At 39.5% G+C, this 25,234-nt stretch overlaps 1 protein-coding gene across 10 annotated transcripts in view; it reads left to right on the top strand.

The window, feature by feature from the left end:
- Large1 (LARGE xylosyl- and glucuronyltransferase 1) overlaps nucleotides 1-25,234 on the top strand; it is a 513,859-nt gene that overhangs the window by 273,843 nt on the left and 214,782 nt on the right. For all 10 annotated transcript variants that reach the window (XR_013051265.1, XM_042277521.2, XM_042277520.2 and 7 more), the window contains one exon: nucleotides 6,573-6,696. Coding sequence is in view for 9 of the 10 variants with exons in the window: in XM_042277521.2 (XP_042133455.1) it covers nucleotides 6,573-6,696 (124 nt within the window). In the remaining variant the exon portion in view is untranslated. The remainder of the gene's footprint in view (nucleotides 1-6,572; nucleotides 6,697-25,234) is intronic.

Raw genomic sequence — 25,234 nt, forward strand, 5'->3', positions numbered from 1 at the left:
ATGTTCTACCATGTGGCTTTTACCTCTCTCCCATTCTGTGTGTCTGACTTGTTTGTATATTAATGGCTTTTCCTGTGTGCCTAGATTATCTTCTCTTCCTCTCTGTGCCCGAATGTCTTGCCAGAATGTGCCCTATCTGTCTTGCCTGGTTATTGTCCATTTAGCTTCATATTTCACCAATCACAGCAGCACATCTTCACACAGTGTACCAATATTCTGTAACACCTCTTGGTGTTATTAGTCTCATTAATAAAAGAATTTAAGAACCAGCATAAACAGAAGCTCAAGGACAAACAATGAACTCAAATGGAAGCTTGAGGACAATTTATTAGAGTTTAAAGGAAAACTCCAGAGCAAGCAAGCTGTAGGAAACTGGTTAAGATAAACTGGCTTGGAGGTAGGTGATCCTTATGTCTTCAGCAAGTCCCATGGCAGGAGTGGAGCTTTAGAAAAAGCATAAGAAAGCCCAAAGCATTAGTTAGAGAGTTTAAAAGCACACTTAGCACCATCACTAGCTAGTCAGCACCTGAAAGAAAATGACAGAAAAAAGAGAAGAAAAAGAAATATGCCAGTCTGAATCAGGATTCAGACAGGCAGGTAGTCCCAGCCAAACTGAACCTAGTAGGAGATCTTAGGGACTGCACTCAAAGGCATGAATTCAGGGAAGCAAAATAGCATTATCTTAAGGTGAACCCACCCTCATAGGCAAGCTACCCTAGCCAGGTTTTGGACTTACTTGATTGGCTTAAGTCTTAAGGAAGGAGACAAGGGCATGTTTCCACCTACCCTAGGTAGTGCCTATTCTTTACCCTAGCTCCCTGAGTTCAGCTCACCAAGAGTCTGGAAAAGCTCCACTGCTTAAAAACAAAACAAGCAAAACCAACAGCAAAAACAAAACCTCATCTCATCACTTTCCTGTCTCTGTCTTTTTTTTTTTTTACCCACTGAGTTTAATTAGGATTGCTTGCTTGAGTGGAGAGTTATTTCCTAGAGCACAGGCAACTGTATTTTCATATTTATTATATCTACATATATATGTAGATATAATTACAAAACATTTTTTCATATGTAACTAGGAGAGAAAATTGCTGAGTACCTCAGAAATAGCATTTCTGTACTAATTTTCATTTTATTTTATGTTTTTGAGACATTTCCTAACTCCTTGCCTCCCAAATAACCTACATCTTTTGACAATTCCATCTGTAATGGTTGTTGGCTCAGAGTCCTCCATAGCCAAGCTATTGTCATGTTTTTTTTTTTTTTATTTTAAGCATGTGAGTGGGTGTGCAGAGCCATCTCATTGTGGTTTTACAGTTTGCATTTCCCTGGGGATTAATGAGATTGAGTCTTTTCATGTGCTTATTGACCATTTGTAAATCTGTCTTGAGAAATGGTGATTCAGAGCCTCTCTGGGATTTTTAATTGGCTTACTTGTCTTTTTTCCCCCCTCTTGGAGTTGTAAAAGATCTTTATCATCCTAACAAATCCCTCATCAGCTACTCACATACAGATATTTTTCTCCTACACAGAGTAATGTTTTTTACTTTATTGATGTACTTCCAAGCACAAAAGTTCTATTTATTTTCTTTTCCTTTTTTTGGCTTAAGTAAAACAGAATTATTACATGTAGTCTTGGGCTTTGAGGTGCTTGAGATGAAGGTGCCAACATGATCAGGCTGCAGGGAACCTTCCTCTGCATCTACAAGTGACCATCCTGTTGTACCTTACATGTTGTAGTGAGCAGGGACAGACAATGCAGTGAAGTCTAGTGTATTCTTCCTTCCCTTTCTTCTTTCTGCTTTAGATGACAAGTCTAAGTGATGTGTCATTTTTTGAGAACAGCATAGCCTTTCTTGGCTATAAGGGAGCTTACCCTGGGGAGCTGGGATGTCTGAAGATCAGGCAGTGGTCACCAAAGTTACCCCAAGCCAATGTTTATTATCTTATGCCTTAAGAAGAATAAGGAAATATAGTAAGCAAGGAAAAGGCTAAGCAGAACAAGTGTAGGTTTATTAAGGAAAAGTAAGAAAGAACTCCTGAGAGGCAGGGGGCCAAAACATTGTGCTGCCTTGCCCCATGGATGTACTACAGGAACTAGATGAAGATTGAAATAGTATTTATTGAGACTGGACATTTTTAGCACACGGAGGCCTGAACCAGTAAGGACTTCACATATCCTATACAAGTTCTGTCCATAGAAGTAGAGTTACTCCTCCTTGTGTATAAAATAATTTAGGGGTCACAAAGAATGAGAACACCACTCCAATTGAAATATCTGGATAAGGCAAAATTTTATCCCTTTGACCCAAAGAGTGCTCTAAAGAGCAAGCACATCTAGAAGAGGTACACTTGGTATTTATTCTAACTCAGGTGTTTACTCTTTCTTCACTATTGGCTGGGGACCTACCTCACAGTCTTATTCAACTGGCCAGTCTTCAAAGAATCAGCACACAGAAAATGAAGGAGGAAGGGAAAAGAGTCACTACTTCAAGGGCAAAAGTTTCAGGTTCCAGGCTGCTGTGGGATGTCTTTCTGTACACTGTGAAAATGTGTTGCTCTGATTGGTTGATAAATAAAGCCATTTGGCCAATGGCAAGTCAGGTTTTAGCTAGGCAGAAAATTGAGGATAGACAGGAAAAGAAAGGACAGGCAGGAGAGACGCTGCTAGTCATTGCCAGGAAAAGCGAGATATAAAAGTAAGCTACAGACCATGTGACAAAGTATACATTTGTAGAAATGGGTTAATTTAAGATGTAAGAGCTAGCTAGCAAGAAGCCTGAGCCATTGGGCCATACAGTTTGAAAATAATATAAACCTCTGTGTGTTTATTTGGGACCAAGCAGATATGGGATGTGGGTAGAAGAGATTTGTCCCGACCCCCAGCTAGCCTGGACACAGAAAAACTTCCAGCTACACCAGGCCATGAAATTCCTAGAATGTAGCCTTAGTGTAGACAAAGATTGTGCTGGTTTTTTGTTTGGTTTGTTTTTTGTTGTTGTTTATTCATTTGGTGGGGGTGTTAAATATTTGAAAAATAAAACAATTCTTACATGTTGTGATAGATAAAAAGATTTTAATTAATTGTCTTAAATATAAGTTTCAATTATTTGGTAGAAAAGACTTATACTTAATATGTCTTACAGTTGCAGAGGAAGTTTGATATGTTGTGTGATTAGCACATGATCCACTGTGGAGCCTGCCCTTTAACTGCCTAAGCATAGCAACTAAACTCTAGTTTCATAAACTAGTTATATAACACAGTGTTGAAGAAGTCCCTCCTCCATTTCCTTCAAAATGCTTCTCAATAGTTAAGTTCCAGTTAATTCAGTCAAACTGTGATCGAATTTGGGTCATCTTGGTCTTTGTTGATTCACTTATTCTTTCATTAAACAAGACAAGGTAATTCTTTATGTAAGAAAGTTTGAAAAATATCTGGAGATTATTAACAAAATGGAGCTCCCAAAGTCCAGTCCTAATTCAGTAGGATATAGGGTGTTCCTATATTTATGAGTAGCTTCCTCAATCATTGTACTGTCTTTGGAACAGAAGACAGAAGGTAGTGATTCCAGTAGAGAGTTGATGGTTCAGGAAAAGCTGCCAACAGGAACACAAGCTTGCAAAAGCACATAGTGCATTTCTTGAGCTGCATTAGGCCATGTACTTTGCAAGCCACACTAAGGCAATGAAAGGAAACAAGGACAGTTACTTATGAAAACATGAAAGCTTTGCCTCAGACAGCTCCTATTATCCCAGAGACAGAAGACATAGCTACATCTGAGAACAAATATCGGCACTGCTAACTGTTGTGAGGATGGAACCCAACAGGGACCTGGGATGGAACATAGTGGGAGGATATGGGGCTATTTTGGGTAGGACGACTAAAGAAGGCTGCCCTGAGTTTAAGACTCTGGAGCTTATTGTGTAGAAAGAACAGGAGAAGGTCATATGTGGATATGGAACAGAAAACAGCCAGAGTTGGATGAAGGACTATAATGACATGAAAATAAAGTGGAGGATAAGGTGTACTCTTTAAAATCCCTGTTAGCACAGCATGGGAGCGTAGATCTTAACATATTACACAGTGGACAGCAGATTATGACATCATTTTAGAGAGAACATAGGATTTATAGAATGAAATATATGTTGGAGGAGGCAATAGTCATGCGAAAAAGTAAATATTCATGAGATATCAGTGATGGTTGGGTATGATCATGATAGCCATCATTAACCAAGTCCTTGACCTTCTTATGTTATCTGTTTTATTTGCTTCATATACTTAAGTCTAGTTGATGTAGATAGATAGATAGATAGATAGATAGATAGATACATACATACATACATACATACATACATACATAAATACATACATATGTGCATGCATGCATACGTGCATACATACATGCATAGAACTATTATTAATCAAGTCCATTTGAAAGATTTTAAAGTTGACACTTAGTGATATGACTTTCCAAGTTTCACTATTAGTTTTTGACTGATCCAAGATATATCAAAGCCAGTAGATTTATCTCCTGAGATCTAACTTGGAACTCCTAGGTGGAGTGGCCTCTATAGATTTACCATTGACTGGGTGTGGAAGACATGGGTTGTATGAAATGGATGGGATTCTTTTTATTGCTAGAGAGGGTGAGTAAATGGTGCTTATTGTTAATCCCAAAGATGCAAGGAGAAAGACCACTGAGCCAAATTATTACGGACAAATTAATTAAAGCAAGCCTTTTTATTTGTGTACACAGGCTGTCTCTCCCTAAAGGTAGGGTTTGAGAGATCAGCATTGGACAAGAAGAAGACAAGGTTTTAGCCGGGCAGTGGTTATGCATGCCTTTAATCCCAGCACTCTGGAGGCAGAGGCAGGTGGATCTCTGTGAGTTCCAGGCCAGCCTGGGTTACAGAGTGAGTTCCAGGAAAGGCGCAAAGCTACACAGAGAAACCCTGTCTCGAAACAAAAAACAACAACAACAACAAAAAAAAAAAAAAAAAAAGAAGAAGAAGAAGAAGAGGAAGACAAGGTTTTTACAGCTCAGGGGGAGGTGGTTTCCAAATGGGGAATTTGGCAGGCAAAATAGGGAAGGTTATAGTAGCCGAGCATAAGCATAACAAGTTAGTCATAACAACCTGAAACAAAGACATACTTCCAAGGTGGTTGCAAAGTGGTCGTTATAGCAATAGGTAGTCATAGCTGGGTAGCCATAGGTGGTCATAGTAACCTTTTGAAACAGAGGCATGGTTGCTGTTTCCTGGGATAGGCTGCACAGAACCATTTGTAGTTAAGGTTACAGGTGGGTCATAATCTAGTCCTTGAGAAACAAAAGTTTAATCATAAACAGGAATGAACCTATTTTGTCTTTATTATAAAATTGTTTTTAAGCCTAAGATGGAGGCAGGCTCCTTTATCATTTATCAGACTCAAGAAGGAAATGCTGTGGGAAGAGCCAGAACTGGATGTATTCATTTCCATTTTTCCTTGTATTGATTGCTTTTCATGTTGCAACAAAAGACATGAGATACAGCAATTTAAGGAAGGAAGGATTTATTCTGGCTTATGTTCAAAAGCATACATTACAACCCCTTACCTGGTAGCAATTTTTGGTACTTTTTACTTGTTTCATTGCTGTAAGAAAATATCCTAACAAAATCAACTTATTTAAGAAATAGTTTATTATGGCTTAATGTTGCCATAAAATTCAAGGAGATGCATTTTATCATGAAGGGGAAGGCAGGAGCATAAAGCTAGCTGTTCATCTCTGCAGTCAGGAAGGAAAACATGAACAGGAAATGAGCTTAAGCTATCATAAGTCAGACTCATTCCCAGTCACTTACTTCAGCAAAACTTTACTCCTAAAGGTTCTACTACCTACCCAAACAGTGCTACCAGCCAAGGACCAAGTATTCAAGCACATAAATCCTTGTGAGGACATTTCATATTCAAACCACTAAAGCTCCCAGAATCTGTGCCCTTGTGTCTTGAACTGTCTACTAAGGGCTGGTCACTGTAGACAGTTGAGTGACTACAAGACTTGGACCCACTACAAAAGAGGCAGTCTAGTATCCTCAGTGAAGCTCCAGATGACTCCAGCATGAAAACATGGCTTTGTTTTGGAAAAGAACAAGTACCAAACACATCTTATCTTTGAGTTAATGGAGAAGTATGTTGCCAGCTGCCCACACCAGTTTAAGATATAGCCCATTGTCATTGTGTGTCTATATTAATGCTGGTATGTCAAGTTGGCAGATATAAAGATTGATGCAATTGTTAAATATGCCCCACTTCAGATTCTTAGAATCCAGATTTTTTTCATAACAGATGTGAGAATTGGGTTTTGCCTTCTATGGTGCTTAGTTGTCTAGGCTCTGAAATGTGGAGGTTGAGGGAATTGTCCTCTTTCCCTTGTAGTTCTAATATCCTCACCAAGAAGCACTGTGGAGCTATATGCCTGGTTTACTTCCACAGTGGCTTGTGACACTGTCGCATAATATCAGTTGGGAAGTGGTAAATTTGCAAGTAGACTCAAGGCCTTTAATGCTTTTTTGGCATCCTCCTTTCCTGTCCACAGGCGGAACCCTTTGCACTTCCACCTCATCGCTGATTCTATTGCGGAGCAGATCCTGGCTACGCTTTTCCAGACCTGGATGGTACCTGCTGTGCGTGTGGACTTCTATAATGCTGATGAGCTCAAGGTATGGAAAGGAAGAAGGGAGGAGGGGAGAAGAGTTTCCCTGATGTGATGCATTAGAAACCTTGGTTGGGTATCATTAATTTAACTGTAGCAAGAACAGAGACCTCACCTCCTAGTAGGAAATGTGCAATTTATAACTGTGCTTATCTGAATTTATCATTAAGCCACATATTAGCAAAACTGGTCATCTAATATAGAATCTACTTTGGTCTGGGCAATTCTAGCCACCAAGGAAATTGGTAGAAGCTGAAGTTCACTGACTGCGGTATGTATCTGAACATGGTCAGTGGTTGAATGGTAGGTAATCGCTCTATTGTTCACTGAGGTGAATGTTGACCTCAGAGTCTGACAGAACTTGCCTTAACTCTAAGCACAGTCACAAGACTGGTCACAAGACACAAATCAATAAGCAGCCCATGCTTGCATGCTTTTCAGGTATAGAAAGGTTATAATCCCAGCTATTGGGGTAAGTAGGAGTTTCTGATGAAAGATGATGATACCCCAAGAAAAATACACTGAATAAATACTGCATTAGAAAGATTTCAACCAATAAAATTCATGTGGTCATGTGTGATTCCTTTACTTGAGTGATACCACTTTGTTTGCATGATGATTGAGATTGTGGTCTAATTAAAGACCACTGATGAGGGGCTCCCAACTCTGCTTCTTATCTATCTCTTGTCATTGCTATGAATTCTCCCTAACACTTAGCTATAAATATTAGAGGACACATAATATGTGGCTTCTCCAATGTTGCAGTCCTTTGCTTATTCTGTGTCCTCTATCAAACTTACTCTTCCTAATATCATGTCACCATCTGACCCATCCTTTTATAGTCAATGGCATTACTTTCCTTTCTCCTTTCCAAGAATGAGCAAGAAACTTGCTATCCACTTGGCTCTTACCACTATGTCTAATCTGTAGTTCTTAGTCCCCATGTAGCCAAAAGTAGCTATGAATGCATCATGACACAAAATATAAACTTACGTAAAACATGGTAAGTTGTGTGTGTGTGTATTTGTGTTTGCATTTATTTTTATTTTCTTATTTTTTGTAAAACACTTCCATAAACCTTGTGCAAGGAATGTATAAATGACAGTATTGTGTCACAATGTTAAAATGCTGAGCCTGCCATTGGAGTCTAGCAGCACCTCTTTATTGAAGTAAGAAGATGAGAGCACATGCCCTCTTTTTCTGTTTTTCTGATGCATAGTAGGTAGTGCATGGTAGGTGTCTCACATACTCGGAGGTCTAGTGTACTGCTATTGTTAGAGGAACTAGTAGCTTTGGAGGAAAACTCTGGCTTTCTGTTTCTAACCACCTTGGGAAGGACCAGACACATAGGCATGGGGTTGATTCTGGCAAATAGATTCTTCTAAGAGCCACAAAGCTATTATAATTTCATTTCAGAGTAGGAACATTTTAAATAGATTGATCATGTTGATGTAGGCTAGAGGTTCTGATTTTCACATATTTCAGGCTCCGAGGTTGATCAAGACGTTCAGTGTTTTGCATTTGGGGGATTGTTCTAATTTGTGTGCCATTCCAATCTATTCTGAGCTAAAATTGATTTACACTTTTAAAAAGGTAAAAACAAAATTTAGCAAACTGCTGTACTAATTAAGGTGAAAAGCAAGTCACTCTGTTTCCCAGGGTCTTAGTGCATACACCACAGGTAAGTGAAAAGAGAGAGGAAGAGCTGGCAAGAGGGCTGCCTCTGCCTCCACACTTACTGCTCACTCCACTTCCTCCCTCTCTTGTCCAGTCAATAAGCCACTTATGGCTTGTTTAGAAACACAGACTGAGTCAGGTGGGGTGGCACGGGGCTGTGATCCCAGAAATGAGGAAAATGGGGCAAGAGGATAATTATTTCTAAGCCAATCTGAATGATATAAAAGAAAAAAAACTGGGTGAGGGTAGTTCCTAAATTTTAATTTCAAATATTTGTTTTCCACATACAGAAAAACTATGTAATTGGGTTTCAGGCTTGGCTAACTTAATTGTCAAATGGGCTGGGATAATGCCAGCCACTGAAGGAGGATATAGTGTCTGTAACATGTCAGGTTCTCATAAATGCTTGGTGCTTTCAGACACAGTGGCTGGAACCTATAGTCCCAGCACTAGGAAGACTGAAGTAGGGGGACTGATAGAAACTTGGAATTAGAGAAAACATAGTAAGACCCTGTTTTTTGTTTCTTTGTTTTGTTTTGTTTTTTAATGTTTTGAAAATTGAAGAATCCCACTTTCTTTGAATCCTAAGATCATGTAGTACCAAAGTTGTGGATCCTATTGATCACATGGGATATGATCTGTAATGTTGATTAATGATTAGGATGTTGAAGGGACAGGGTGCCCCCTGGAGCCCAAGGCTTTCCCGAGTCCCTGAACCTCAGATGACAGGAGACAAATAGAGAGGGTCTATGGTTCTACTCACGGAGATCCAGATAGACGAGTTGTCTATTATTTTACATACTGGTTTCATTCTGGTTACATTTTTGTCAATTTGACACAAGTTAGGGTTCTTTGGGAAGGAGAACCTCAGTTGGGAAAAATTCCCCTGTCAGATTGGTCTGTTGGACATATTCTTGATTAAGAGTTGATGTGGGAGGGCCCAGCACACTGGGATGGTACCCCCTCTAGATAGTTGGTCCTGGTTGTATAAGTACATAGACTGAGCAAGACATGGAAAGCAAACCAGGAAGCAGTGTTCCTCCATGGCCTCTGTTTTAGTTTCTGCCTTGAGTTTCTTTCATGCCTCCCTTCAATGTTGGATTATGATCAGGATATTTAAACTAAATAAACTCTTTCCTTCCCAAGTTGTGTTTGCTTTTGGTCTTTACCACAGCCTTAGAAAACAAGCTAGGACAATTATTAACTGAGTTAAATCTTTTATTATTTAAAACATGTAACAATTCAACAAATTCCATCTGGCACATTAAAATGGGTAGATTTTAGAATCTTTTCCTCCATAGAAGATTCCTGACATCTCTACTTTTTTTTTTTTTTTTTTTTTTTTTTACCTGTTACCATCCCTCTCCTATGTCTCATGATTCCTATTCCCAGAACTTTGCAGGATAATGAATATGGATGCATTATATAGAACATGATGTTTTCATGTCATCAGTGGTCACACAAGAAAACATTTATATATGATCATCTCTGCCAACTTGCATCTGCCCCTCGACTGGCTCATGGCACTCTCATCTGCATAGCTGCTCATTATTGGTTTGTCCTTCCTCTCCCTATGTGTTACCCCATATCCTAGCTGACCCATCTCCCTAGCCAATATCCTCAACCAAGCTTTCTCTCTTGCCTTCTCTTCTGCTCACATTTCCTCTCCCAGGTCTATTCAAGCCCATGCTTGGTACCCCTGTTTTCTGTTGAAAATCATCTGTGGCCCACTATTGCTCTTAAGAGCAAGACCACAGCTCTGCAAGCCATTTTTTTGGCTATTAAAACTGTTTCTGGTTTCCCTTTCCTTGTTACTAAGTCATTCCCTACTCTTTTACTGAGGCTATGCTATTGGGGGAAATTCCCTACTTCATCATCACCTTGGAGACCCTTTGTTTTGTGGATTGCATGTATTTTTTCAGGAAACTCACCACAGATCATAAAACTCTGTGGCATCCTGCGATAAGTTGCTTGTGATGGTTTGAGAATGGCTTCCATAGATTCATATATTTGAATACTTGGTCACCAGCTGGTGGAACTGTTGGGGAAGCATTAGGCTGTGTGTCCTTTTTGGAGGAGATGTGTCATTGACAAATACTTTGAAATTTCAAATGTCTACAGCATTCCCATTAGCCCCTATACCTGGTAGTTTCATCTTAAGATGTGAACTCTCATCTACTGCTCCAATATCATGCCTGCCTGTCTGTTACCCTTCTCCCTGGCATGTTCTTATGGACTGTTAACACTCTGAATCTATAAGCCTCAAATGAACTCTTGGTCATGGTGTTTTATCATAGTATTAGAAAGGCAGCTAAGACCCATAGTATCTGTTTGTTCCCTGGATTTTGTCCCTGTTATGTGCCTAACTGGGTACCTGATTAAGAAAATGCTTGCTAAGTAACTCATACACTGTACATTCAGAGCTGTTTTGTTCATTTTGTTTTCAGTTCTGAGGATTTAACCTAGGGCCTCCCAAATGCTAGGCATGCACCATACTACTGGGCTATATTCTCTACCCCCCCCCCTTTTTTTTTTTACATTTTGCTTTCAGTGAGTACCTCACTAAGCTTCCCAGGCTAGTCTGGAACCTCTGATAATCCTGCCTTAGCCTCCCAAGAGCTGGGATTATGGGCCTGGGTTACCATGTACAGCTCCAGCACTGGGTTATTAAGAATAACAAGGCAAGATTTATCTTTGATCACAAAAGAGGGTCACCACATTTCGGAGTATGATTTTGAGTCTGTGGGCAGCCAGATATCTGCCTGGCTGTGCCTTTACAATAGTGGTTCTGTGTGTACCAGCACATATCCTAATAGCAGCCCTGGGACAGATAAGTACGCATTTTTTTCTATCTTTTCTTTTGACTATTTCACTTTTCTTTTTCAGATAGTATTTCATTATGTAGTTAGCATTGGCCTTGAACTCACCACGTAGCCCATGCTAGCTTCAAACTCATTATGAAACCAGGATGAGTATTTTTCCATGACAAGTGTGAGGAACAGAGCACATTCATGTGTCACACTTTAGATGATATCTGGGAAGGAGGAATAACAGGAAGGAAGCAGATATGAGCTGTGTTCTGTAGTTGTGTTCAATAAGTATGTCAGATGGCACATCTGCAGACACACAAGACAGCCGCCTCCTCTGATATGGCTGGCTCCAAGAAATTACTTTGTAAGCTCTTGGAAATGGCACTTCTCAGAAATGCTCCTGTGGTCCCCTTATTATTTTCTGTTAGTGTTGAAGATGTAGTATGAGGGAATAGGAAATTTATGAGGGATGGGTACATGATTAAAAACAAACAGTAGGAAACCCACCATTGACTCATTTACTTCTCTCCATAATGACCATTAGTGTGGATTTGCAAATAGGAGTCTCAGCCTGCTCATCTCTGAGACCTGTAGAATGCTCCTCGGTCTTCCTTGTACTTGCATGAATACCTTTTATTTCCAGATATCCCATTTATTTCCAGACTCTAGATCCCTATATCAATAGGCTACCAGGACTGTACTTTCTTTGCTGTGAGTACTGCTCAAGCACTGCTTGGAGCTCTGAGCCTTCAGAGAATGGGGGCATTTATTTTGGTATAGAGCTTTGTAGATGGCTGCACAGTCACTCACTTCTCATGATAACCCTCTGGGCTTGAGAGTGAAGTTTGATTACATCCATCTCACAGATAATTCATGAAATCCAGCACTGAAGAGTATTTGCCTAAGATCAAGCAGCTAATAAATGCCAAAGCTGATATTTAACTTTTCCCTTTTGAAATGAGATGATGTGAAACAGGAAGTTGTAATTCAGTAGGCATAGATGGAGTTTAGATCTGAAGGCAAGGGCAGCAGCCACTAGAAAAAGAGGATGCCCTTGCTCAATGCACTTGGGGTCCCTGAGCCCATGAGCAGCATCTAAGGTCTATTCACTTTAGAATTTATATGTTGTTTCTAGTGTTCTCCCTGCTTCTTCTCTGTATTCCTACAATTCCATGGGCTCAGTTCTAGAATCCCCATTACATGGATAAATAACTCCAAATCTTAGTTGAATACTCTGGAGCCGTGTAATCATGGCTCAAAACCTAAAACTGTTTTAACTCCACTGTGTCCAATCCTTCTCCTGTATTCTTTTCATTTCTTGTATAGGCTAAGATATAAGTTTACTTAGACAAGGGTCGCCTAAGTTCTTGAAACTGTTCCTTTCCTAACTGTCTCTAATGAACAAATTAATTAAGCATGAAGCCTCCATTTAAATGCCTACTGAGAACAGGCCTTCCTGCTAGGAATAAAAGTGACCCACCCAACTGATGCTCCTGAGGTTTGTGATGGCCCAGTTCCTCCCATCTAAGGACCTTGTTCAAAACTAAATGATCATACCCATAGGTAGTTTGCTTTAAATCAGCAAAACAGTTCTTGCCAGCTTTTACACAAGGCTCTGTGTGTCTGCTAGCCTTTTATCTTGCCCCATCTGGCATTCAAAGTCACCCTCATGCCACCACTGAGATATCGATGATGCCGAGCTCATAAAGGGAAGCAGCTGGGGCAGTGGCTGTTTCATGATTCACCTGTTTGGTGGGGAGTCCTAATTCATCTCCTTTTCTCTTAGCCCTGATGCCTGCTTATTACCTGTATTACAAAGGTTATGAAGTCAGATTCCAGACAATGGTTACAGAAAATGTTGATGGTTGACTCTGCAAATTGGTACCCCACTCATCTCTAATTGCCTTTGTGCTGCTTTCTGTGGAAAGAGAGGAGGTTCTCTTTAGATAGCTGTAATCTCTCAGCCCCCTGTGAGCCTTCAGGAAGAACACTTTCATTGTTCCTCTCCATGGAACCATTAAGTGAACTTCTGCCTTCCCTGACCATTTCCTAGGAAGATAAACTTCCTGAATACTGAATTTTCAACTGTGGTGAAATGAAGCATACATGGATTCTGTATTTTGAATGAGGCCTGATATTCATAGCTTTTATAACAAATAAGGCCTTGACAGGCAAGCAAGGTATCCAAGGTTACCTCAATGATTTTTTTTCTAACATAGACCTTTCCCCCCAAATTGTATATAACATAGAGGTTTCATACTGGCAGTGGTTGTGCGTCTGTTAATGTGATTAGATATCCGAGTGCCTGGGCAGTTCTATCTCCTTTTGGAGACTCTGATCTACTGTGAGATGCCCAACAGAGGACCCAGAGGGAAAATACAGCTTATGGTTTGATACATGCTGAAATAACCAGAGCAACACACAGCACTTAAGTCTTTGAAGCCATAGCTGTAGCTCTCTTTATTGGTAATGACTCAGTGAATTTAAATGGTCTCTTACATTAGGAAGCATAGTGCTTGATACACAGTGGGCACCTATCGTCTCCTCACATGGCTGTCTGTCACATGCAGATAGGCCCTCATCAGGACAGTTCAGCTTACATTATTTCACCTTTACAACCATGCAAAAGCATTATGCATGGAGTAAAGTGTACTTGAGATTTAGAATTTGGGTCTTTCCCTGGCTAATGGCATGTAGCATGTTCCTCTTATAATGCTGGACAGTAGCAGAGAGCTGCAATGTTCACTTAGCCCTGTTATACCAGAGGAAACAGCCACAACTCTATGCTAGGTTGTATTGCTTGGCTGTAATTTCTGGATTCAGTTTATTAAATGATTTTCTGATTTAGAGTATTTTTGACTTAACATTATCCAGACCGAATTTCACCAGATGTCAAGAAACACCAGTATTTGAAGATATTGTTTCTTCATCACTTTTACTACCAGGATGATTTCTGACCACTGAAAGAACAGGCAACATGGCTTGGTTTTCAGAATAGTTCATAGGCTGTACCTTCTTCTCCTCCTCCTTTGTCATAATGTTGCAGGAGGGCTGACAGGGGTTAAATACATGCAGGTGCCATTAACTCATGCTCAGTAATGTTTGTTTGCTTCCAGGATTAATGGTCCAGTTTCTGAAATCCAGGTCTGCTTCCCATACCAACATTATGCCTCTGGCCTTTCTCAAAGAGACATCATGCAAGATCACAGGATATGCAGGATAAGGATAGATAAGAGTAGACAAGAGCCATCGACTCAAAAACCATATCTATTTTATGAAAAGAAGGCCAGTCACTGGATGTTATATGCTGCTATGTATGACTATTTAGATAGACAAGAGAAATGCTATCTGCCTAATAAAGCAATCTCTTTTTGTCAGGTCTTCCCTTCAATTTAAAATTGGGAAATTTTATTCTTTCTATATCAAACTTTTTGTTTTTCTTTGTTTTGATCGTGTCTCGCTTGCAGTCCTGCCTGGCCTTAAATTCACTTCCTATGCAGACCAATTTGGCCTTAAACCTTTCTCTGGGACTCTGAACTCCAAGTGTTGCAACTGGGGGCATGTGCCACTAAATCCAGCTATATTGAGCCTGCTTAATGAATGGGTCTTATTTCTTTCTGAGACCCATGGGATCTTCATTAGGAAAGAACATGGCAGTCCTCTGTTATAACCTCATATTTTCAAATATCTCATTTTTGATTAGTTCATCTTTGTTTGAATGCTTCTACAGATTTGAGATCATTTCCTCTCAAAGACTCTTTTTCATATTTAGAAATTCTCACCGAGATGCTTGCCTTGGACTTATCTTTCTCATTGTGTCCATTGGATCAAATACTACTGAAAACCAAGTGGAAGACTATATTTGGTTCATCTCTAAGCACACTCACTTTCTCCATTAGACTGAAAAAAAAAAAACCTGTGAGCAAGGGCTATAGCTCAGCTCTGTGTCCAATTCTTAGAGTGATATATGGCCCAAAGCATCCCCTTACAAGTTCTGTCACTGTGGTTATGCAAAGTTGAGCCAACCACTTGCTTTCTCAAAGACTTGGCATATCTACCAAATCCTCTCTTCTCCCTTATCACTTTATGTCTTGAAGTAAAACCCAAAGGACAGTATACAGAGATGTCATAAAACTTAAATATGTCTTTTTGCTGTGTTTTCATAAATGGTTTCTGCCATCCATTTTCTCTGCCTCATATTGGATCTCCATGTCATGCATGTTACAATTTTTCCTGAGCTATATGTGCTATTTCCCATCTGGAGGAATCACTGGTTTGAGCTCAGAGACTTACCAAATTCATTTAAATCTATCCAATGTCTGAAACAAATCTTGGTTCTATCTTGAATACTGTCTCGTTCTCATTCTGACTGTTTGTGATGATCCTGATCATAGCTCAGCCACTTGAATGAAATGCTTCTATGTTCCTGATTTCCCCATGCCCTCTCAAGAACTCCATATTCTATATAAGAAAGGTGCTTCCTTCATCTTATTAGTAAAGCATTGACCAAAAGCATTACCAGGCCACTGCTAAACAGACACAGAGAAGACCTGAGCTCCACTTTTTGTAGACCTTAGGGTAGAACCCCTCTTCTGTGCCACATACATCACCTGCCAACATCTTGAATAAGAACCAACTTCATGGATTTGAGTGTGATTGGTATAATTGATTTTGAAGTTTAAGCAATATTATTAAAAAAAAAAAAAGACAAAAACAGGATGGGAAGGAAGACCACTTTTACCAACACAGTTTGATGGGCAAAAGACTAGATTGGATTTGGGGAGTGGATTTTCTGCTTTGGAACTTTGGATGAAAGTGTTGCTTGTTTGAATGATCGACTATTTGGGGCATATTAAGCTGAGATGGGGCTGCTGGCATAATATGAAGAAAAGTCTGTTAAATTAAAGACTTGTGGTACTTCAAATGAAGGCATCAGATGCTCCATGATGAAATTCAGGACCTTTGTCTGTATTGACAAAATATTGGAACTGAGGGAGCTCAGTGCTCACCACTCAATATATATTTCAGTAGCAGGGGTTAAAGAAAATTCTTCCTTTAAAATAGTAATTTCCATGTATATGAATTGATAACATGCAGCATGGTATGTTTAACAAATATAATCTTACTTTACTTCTACAGTGTACCTTAAGGTGGGCATGCTGTGTTCACCATTTCCAGTTTAGGAAATGGATGCTTTCAAGGTGCCTTGTTCCAACCACTGTGCTCATGAATTGTAGAACCAAAAAGTCTGACTCTGGCAAAGCTGTTTGTTAGGAATGAAGAAGGGAATGATTTCTAGAATTTTATATTTTCTTTAGCTACATTTTACAAAGCAAAGTGAATCTAGGCATAGTGTCCCATACCTGTAATTGCGGCTCTCAGGAGACAGAAACAGGAGAATTTAAGGTTTAAGACTAGCCTAGGATGACCAATTGAACAATTTTGAGAGTGTGGAAGAGGAATATGTATGGAGAGAATGTAATTATGCTCATAAGACAAATGTGATGAATTTTAATAATATATTCAATTTAATTAGTTTTTGTATTTGATTTGTTTGGTTGAGACAGGGTCTTACTATGTAACTTTGGCTGGCTTTGAACTCATAGAGCAGCCTGCCTCTGCTTCCCAAATGCTGAGATTAATGACATGCACTACCGTGCCAGACCCTTAGTTTACTTTTATATGCTTAAAAGTACTGTTTGTGTGACTCATTTTAATTAAATTTGTTTTAACTGATACTTTATTGAACAAAAAGTATACAAATGAATGAGCTAGCATGTGACTTATATCCACCGTGTAAACAAGTTAAACATACTCTTATCTATGATGAAAACTTAAAAAATAAAATATCTTCAGAGTTTTAAGCAAATTTACAAGAGTTCAGGAATAGAACCTATATATCCTCATGTTTAGATTACATTCAAATATGTCATGCTTTGTGACCACCCAGAATAAACAAGCTATCACAGCTCATTTCCCAGCTACCTAAAGTCATTAAATAGGTATTCAAGAATGAAAAGATCTTGAGACCCAGGTAAATGGCTTAGGTTGTAAAGATATTTGCTGTCAAGACTGAGGATCCAAGTTCAGTCCCTGGACCTACGTGGTAGAAGGAGAGAAACAACTCTAAGAAATTGTCCTCTGGCACACCTTGGCATGTTTGAACCAGTGTAAGTAAGTATGTGCATACCACACATACACACACGCAAACACACATTTACACACAATATTTAAATATAAATAGATGTAAAAAGTTATTAAAAGAATGAAAGGCCTTGTTTTCAAGAAGCAGGCAATATGTACTGAGAAAGGGTATGTATAGAATGACCTGAAGATAGGTGCCTTAAATCAACTGCAAGGCTGAGTATAAATGTCAGAAAATTGGTTTGATAATATGTATAAATAACCATCTGATCACAGACATTAAACACTAGGGGAAATATGGATTGTGTTTAAAAGCTCCAAAATTTTTATGTTTGGAGGGAGTAACAACTTTCTGCAAAGCTCCAGAATGAATGAGTGATGAAATGAAGATAATTAGAAATAAGTTACTAAGGGTTACTGTTATAAATAAAAAAAAAACTACCTAAAGACAATAGGAAGTAAATTGGCAACTGAAAAAAAAACTGATACCATTAGATATACACGTGACAAATCATAGCTAAACCTTGTACCTGTCTTTGTACCTTTGCTTTTCTGCCAAGCAGAACGCTTCTGGATAAAGCCTATACTCAAAGAAGCATAGGTGGGGATAGTTTCCATCACCAATGGCTATAGCAAAAAACTAAAACCAAAGAGAGTTTTAAAAAATATGATCAAGGTCAACAGCTATCAATCTCCATAGCCACCATGCAGAAGAAGAATGGATTTTCAAATGTTCATGACAAATTTATGTGACTTATATGTTCCAGGACACAGAAATACCTCCTTTAATTCCAGACCAACAATGCTGCTAGTGCCCCTGACCTGACTCCACTGTAGGAAAATGACCCACCTGAAACTTTATTTTGAGTGATAAATTCAAAATACTTTAAAGTTAGGAAAAGGAACAGCATCTTCTTAAATTTTTATTTAATTCTGAAGGAAATAAAAATAAGAATGTTGGCTATGTTGCAATTAGTAAAAGGATATTGAACACACCCGTTTCCAGAATTTGCCCAGAGCAACCCCGGAAGATGTGTTAATAACCTTTCATGCTCATTATTCAGAAAAAAGATGATGATGAATGAAAATTGCTTTCCATTCAGTAATTGAAACATGAGCAATGGTGTGGCCCAAGGAAAGCAGAAAGGAAATAGAGTCAACAGCAAACATCTGTTAAGTGAAAAAAAAAAAAATAAAGGCATGAAAAGTAAAAGAATTAATTTTAAAAGCAAAGGAATATGCCCAACCTTGGTTAAGTTGAATAATAATGGAGAAAGTACTAATAAAGAGAACAAATTTTAAGATGGAGAATAGCTATCTATCTATCTGTCTATCTCTCTCTCTATATATATATATATCAGTGATAAGTTAATAATTGACATTTATTAGTCATTCATCATGCATCTCATGCAACACTAAATATTTAGTGTGGGCTAACTTATTTCATCCTGATAGTGACTCTTGACTGTTAGTGTTCTATTTTTAAAATGTGAAACTTGGTCACAGAGTTAGACATAAAATCCCGGAAAGGCTGAGCAAGGTGCCTTGATACAGGGGAGGGGCTTGGACCTGCTTCAACTGAATGTACCAGGCTTTGCTGACTCCATATGGGAGGCCTTATCTTTTCAAAGGAAGGAATTGGGGGTGGGCTGAGCAGGGAGCATGAGAAGGGAAGTGGGGTCTGTGGTTGGCATGTAAAATGAATACTAGATTTCATAATAAAGGAAAAATAAATGCTAGAAAGGGACTTTGGTCCTCCCTGTAAAGTCTGTGCTGATTTGTGAAAATGAAGTTATATTTGCCTAAAAGAATGTTTGCATTATCTGTCCTCAGGAAGGAAGCTGGGTTTTTTGTTTGTTTGTTTGTTTTTGTTTGTTTGTTTGTTTGTTTGTTTTTGCAGTGGACAGTATTCAACAGAGAGCTGCACTGCTGGTCACAGTGTAGAGAATAAACAACTGTTGAGTCTCAGCCTTAACTTCATTGTGACACCTATATCACACCGTCTCCATCCATGGTTCAGTGAACACTGCAGAAGAGAGAGTGGAAAGATAGAAAGAGCCAGAGTTTGGAAAAGACCACTGCAAAAGTGTCTTCTGGACGTGACATGGTCATTGTATATGAACTCACATAGCAGTGATTACCTGAACAAGACCTGCACACCATCTCGCCGGTCAACATTCCAGTTAAGGACACAGAAGGGGATCACAAGGACCCACTCCTCAATGAGAGCTATTGTTAGTTAATGGCTGCTGGAGAAAGGAGAGTCAGTTTTTGTCAAGGGTGCATGATAAACTTTATTTCTCGGTCATCTGTGTGCACAGAGGTAGAGTTTGGGGCCCTAGCTATACATGGTATTCTTTCTGCCACTTGGCAAGACAAAATCCTGGGCCATATCCTTCCTTGCCTATGTAAAAGCTGGTGTCCAGAGTAATACTTGATCTCCACAACTATTCAAAATCAAGACTTACTGCTTACACTGTAGTATGTGTTGTAGATGTGGAGGTAGGGAGAGTGGAACCTGTGTGTACATATGCAGAGTCCAGAGAAAGATGTCAGGTGTCCTCTGTCACTCACTGTCTTAGCCCCTCAAAATGGAGTTTCACACTGTACCCAAAGTTTATTTTTTGTTTGTTTGTTTGTTTATTTTGTTTTGACTTTTTTTTCCCCCAAAATTGTGCTATAGATGTGCATAGCGTGCCCAGCTTTTTAGGTGAGTACTAGAGATCTAAACTCAGGTCCTCATGTTTGCAAGCAAGTTCCCTTAACTGCTAAGCCATCTTCTCTGCCCCTGGACTTGCTTTGAATTTTTGTAATTCTGTTCTTGTCCACACTGGTGTTTTCATAACATGCACATACATATACATTTAAGTTTCTTACTGATAGCTTGCAAGATTTCCTGAAGTGAGAGATGCATGCTTAGCAACAAATCAGTGTAGATAAAATTGCCCTCATATTAAAAAAATTGGACTTTAATTTTATAGGGTTTAGAACTGAGTCCAAAAGCTGTTTCCCCAATCTATATAGCATGTGTCAGGGAAGAGGAACGAGCTAAATTGTATGGTCTTTGCTCAGTTCTGTCCAGAATTCTAGTTTTATTACTGATCAACTTGTAACAAAATGACAACTGTAGAACTTGGGGTACTGCCAAGTCATGGGTCCTTCTAGTCCCTGTGAGGTGGTCGGCTCTAGGAGTCTAGTAAAGGGATTGGTTCTAAAGGCATGCCTTGGTGGGTAAACCAAGAAAAAATGAATTTTATTCATGTTCTATAGACTTACTGTTTTGTTTTAAATGGTTCCCTAAGAGAAGATTCTAAAATACCTTGGGTAGAAGATCCCTCTGTAAATGGCTCACATCCTTGGCAAGAGATATCCGACAGGTGGTAAGCTGCCCTGACAGGGCATGAACATGATAAACAGAAGACAGAGATGTGATATGGAGAGGGTGATCAGATCTCACTCCATGACTTAGAATTCTAGTACAAGCTGGTGGGTACACTGGTAGAAAAATGGGGGAAATTGAGACAGAACAAATTTTCATAGGAAGGCAAGAGTTATGTTTGCTGTCTAGATCTCCACTTGCTGGTGTTTAGTAGTATAAGTGTGACTAGCATACTGCCCAATGCAAGGGGATATGCTCACCCCTTGTGTATTTTGTTACCCCTGAAATAATGGTGTATACAGGATGAACAGAGACACAGTGCCTCATAGGAACAGATAAAGGAGACTTGGATGTGGGTAGTCAATAAAGTGCTTGCCTTGAGAACCTGACTTTGATTACCTGAATGCATATAATAAACTGAACAGTGTCACACACTTGAAATCCAGCACTAGGGAGGCAGAAATAAGAGGATCCCTGTTGCAACCATACATTCATACATATGCATGTTTGTATACATGCATGCATGTACAGGTGCATGTGCAAACACACACACACACACACACACACACACACACACTTAAACATACACACAAAAGAAATAGGTATGTTGTTGGGGGCTTTTTTATCTTTTGGGGGCCCACCACCCAGCTCCCAAATAAATCACATATGGAGATTTATTCTTAATTATAAATGCCCTGCCTTAACATGGCTTGTTTCTTGCCAGTTTTCCTTTACTTAATTACCCCATCTACATTTTATCTCTGGGCTTTTCCCATTCTCTTACTCCTGTACATCTTACTCTTGCTCCATGGCTTGCTGTGTAGCTGGGTGGCTAGCCCCTAGAGTCCTCCTCCTTCTCTCTCATTCCTAGACTTCTCTTCTCCCAGATTTCTCCTATATATTCTCTCTGCCTGCCAGCCCGACCTATCCTCTCTCATGCCCTGCTATTGGCCATTCAGTTCTTTATTAGACCATCAGGTGTTTTAGACAGGCATAGTAACACAGCTTCACAGAGTTAAACTAATGCAACATAAACAAAAGTGACACACCTTAAAATAATATTCTACAATATAGGTGGGTTTACTGTGGCGCATCGTGGAGCTGGATTCCAGGAGAAAAACTCCACCCTCTTCTTTTCATGCAGAGCAAATGTTTATGTGCTCTTGACCTAGGATGGTTAACATCTGGTACTCAGATACCTCACAGCCAGTACTTAGGTGTCAGTGTTGAGGGAGCTGCTCATTCTCTGGAGCTCACATTCCTCTTTTTAATGTGCAGTGGAGTTTACCTGCTGACACCTACTGAGCTCTAGTGGAAAGGTGCACCCTGTCTTGCTGTGAAAGAGCCAACAAAGGCATAGCTCACTCTCTCCAAACAAGAGAGGCTTTCCCTGAACCAGTTGGTGGACAGTCATGCTCTTCCAATCCTTAAATCCCTTTTGAGGGGCAGAGAATCCGCTTGTTTGGTTTTTGTTGATGTGGACTGGACTCTTGCTTCCTCACCTCTTCAAAGTCTTTCCTTATCTCTGAGAATTCAAAATTTCCACTGGGTCCAAACAGAAAACACTTGATTCTCCTGCCAGTATCAGTATCAAATGAAGATTGTGTGTGTGTGTGTGTGTGTGTGTGTGTGTGTGTGTGTGTGTGTGTGTGTGTTTTCAATATTACTTTGAATGAAGTTCCTCAACCTTAACACTTGATAATTTGGGCCTGGCAATTATTTTTAGTGAAAAATGTTCATTCTGAGGCTACTGAGCACACATCCTGGTCTCTCCCCATAGCTCCCTGTAACACACACTCACACACACACACTCAAATTTTGACAACTGAGAACATTTTCAAGCTTTGCCAAACAGTCCTTAGTGACCTCCACATTAGAATCTTAGAACATTAGGGTGACCCTATCACCCACCAAATGCTACCTACTGTGGCTTCAGAGCAGATGAAATGACAAACTCAAAACACTGAACCCAGAGAGCAGAAAGCAGATTATTTCCTTTTTTAAACCCAGTTACATGAAACACCATGTTGCTTGCATTGAGTATATCCCCAATGTACCCTATAGTGATTTCTATTCATGCTCTTTAGCCCAGCTGGCTGCCCCAGGGCCAGGTTCCCTCTGTTTTCTAATTGAAGTTTGGGGAGCAAGCCAGGTGTTCCCAAAGACAGCTTTGGATAGGAGACTTGGGAAACACTCCAAGCTTTTCAGCCCTTATTCCATGTCACCAGCTTGATTCTGGAAGAAGGCATGCCCAGGCGTCAAAATGTACTTTTCTGCTGAAGAACAAAAGGCAGTGCCTCAAAGCTAGTTCATTCTATTTTTCACCATTTCCTCCTAAAGCTTTCAGGGGCAGTAGTATCAGAAAATTTGTCCACCTTATAACAATGATTTTCTGGAAGTTCAGAAGGGTTTTTACTCTATCACTTACTAGCTATACAATTTGGGCCTAGGGTGTTTTAAATACACATTGTCTTCTACGTTAGAGGGTGATGGGAACACCTAGCTTGGCCTTTTCTCATAATTATTTCAAGAAGAATTTGCACAGCCAGATTATGACACATATGCATTATGACTATTTAATATTATTACTATTACTTTTTTTAGGATCATTTTTTCAAAGATGGACATCTTTACAATCTGATCTGTTAAATATCCTTTTGTATGCAGTACTCCCTTGGCTAAAAACTCATTTGAGATATTTTCATTGGATTTAACCACTCAGCCAGGCTGAATTCAAGAACCCCAGTGGGTTTTAGATCTGTTCACTACTGGCTAAATAATATGTTTGAAGAGAAAATAGCAAGCAATGATCAACATCTTATTCTCAGGCATAATAGCCCTGCTGAAACTCCCTTTCTCACCCCCTATTATTATTAATACAGTGTTATTACTTAATGTACATTGTGTTCCAAAGGGTGCTCATTGCCTTTACATTACATATACATAATACATAAGCCCTGCCCTTTAAAATGAGCCATTATAACCAAGGACAGGAAATCACAGTAGCTAACAGATGTGGTAAGCGAGTCACATTTTGTGCTTGCTCACTGTGATCAGGCCCTTTATTCCACTTGTCACCTAATGAAATATCCCTTCTTGACCCAAAATTAACTAACAGTGACAGTGTGTGTGTGTGTGTGTGTGTGTGTGTGTGTGTGTGTGTGTGTGTGTGTGTGTGTGTGTGTTGAGTGTGCTGATTCCAGGAGGCATCTGTTCAGTACTTACCTAAATAGCATCCTATTTGTAGGTCTCATGAAACAAGCTGGTGCCTTCATGTATCTCAAATATAGGGCCTGCGAGTCACTGCTCCAGAAATATGTTTTCAAACTCTGGGGTCAGGGCTCATTTCATTGTTTCATGTGCTTTCACATAAAGATTGCTTTAAATATTCCCAGGGAATTAAAAAGTACAAGCTATATAACAACTTGGGAATAGGTATGGGGAAAATAAAACAATAACAAAACCCAACCATCTAAAGTTTACAAAGCCACATCAGTAATTTGGTCTTGTTTTTCCCAAGTTTGAAGTCAGGGCTGATTTGTCAATCTATTTCCCCAATTGTGACCTTCAGGCTTGGTTGAATAGAGGAATCCCTTGGTAAGTGTTGATAACCCAAAGCAGCACCCCTAAGGGTGGTTCTGGGAGCTACCTCTGTTTTCTTTGCCAGCTGAACCAAACCAATTTGTAATACTAGGCACCACCTCTGGATGCCCAAATTCAGTGTTTTCCTTTGGCTCATGTGGTTCCAGGGCAGAGTTGGCTGGTGCTGGGTTTTGGCCCCAACTAATCTTCAACCATATATATAGAAGAATCCCCAAACTCCAGTCCATGTCTGCTGGAGGCCAGCATTGACACTGTTTAAATACTTATACTGGGTAAGTCTAAGCAGCAAAGGTCAACATGGCATGCTGGCTAGGTAGTGATTAGCAGACTTTAGAGCCCTTTATAATTTGGATCTGGCTGCATTCTTGATGTTTTGGTTATCATAGTTTCCTTAATAGAATTTCAGCAGCTGCTTTACAATCCTATAGTTTGGAGACATGACTGTATTTAGAAAACAAGTGACTCTTTTGTTGTTATTGTTTTGTTTTTCAAGACAGGGTTTTTTTTTTTTGTGTGTGTGTAGTTTTGGTGCCTGTCCTGCATCTTGCTCTGTAGATAAGGCTGGCCTTGAACTCCCAGAGATCTGCCTGGCTCTGCCTCCTGAGTGCTGGGATTAAAGTCATGTGCCACTGCTACCCGACACAAGTGACTCTTTATTAGTAGTATTTGGTGTTACCTTGAGGGAGTGCTCATTTATGCTAAAATACAAGATCTGTTGATACTTATATTTTCTGGTTTGACTTCTCATCCCCAATCTGTTGCTCCATCCCAAGAGTTGTGCTAGTAACTTATTACTTTTACTTCTCAGTTCTCATTTGAGCATCTTATTTCAGTCAGTTTCCGCAAGTATTAAGAGCTTCACATTAAAGCACATATATCTTTTCAAACCCAGCTCCAATAATTATTTATAATTCTGTGATTTCTTTGGCATA

The sequence above is a fragment of the Peromyscus maniculatus genome, chromosome 5, assembly GCF_049852395.1.
Source record: "Peromyscus maniculatus bairdii isolate BWxNUB_F1_BW_parent chromosome 5, HU_Pman_BW_mat_3.1, whole genome shotgun sequence".
Lineage (NCBI taxonomy): Eukaryota > Metazoa > Chordata > Mammalia > Rodentia > Cricetidae > Peromyscus > Peromyscus maniculatus.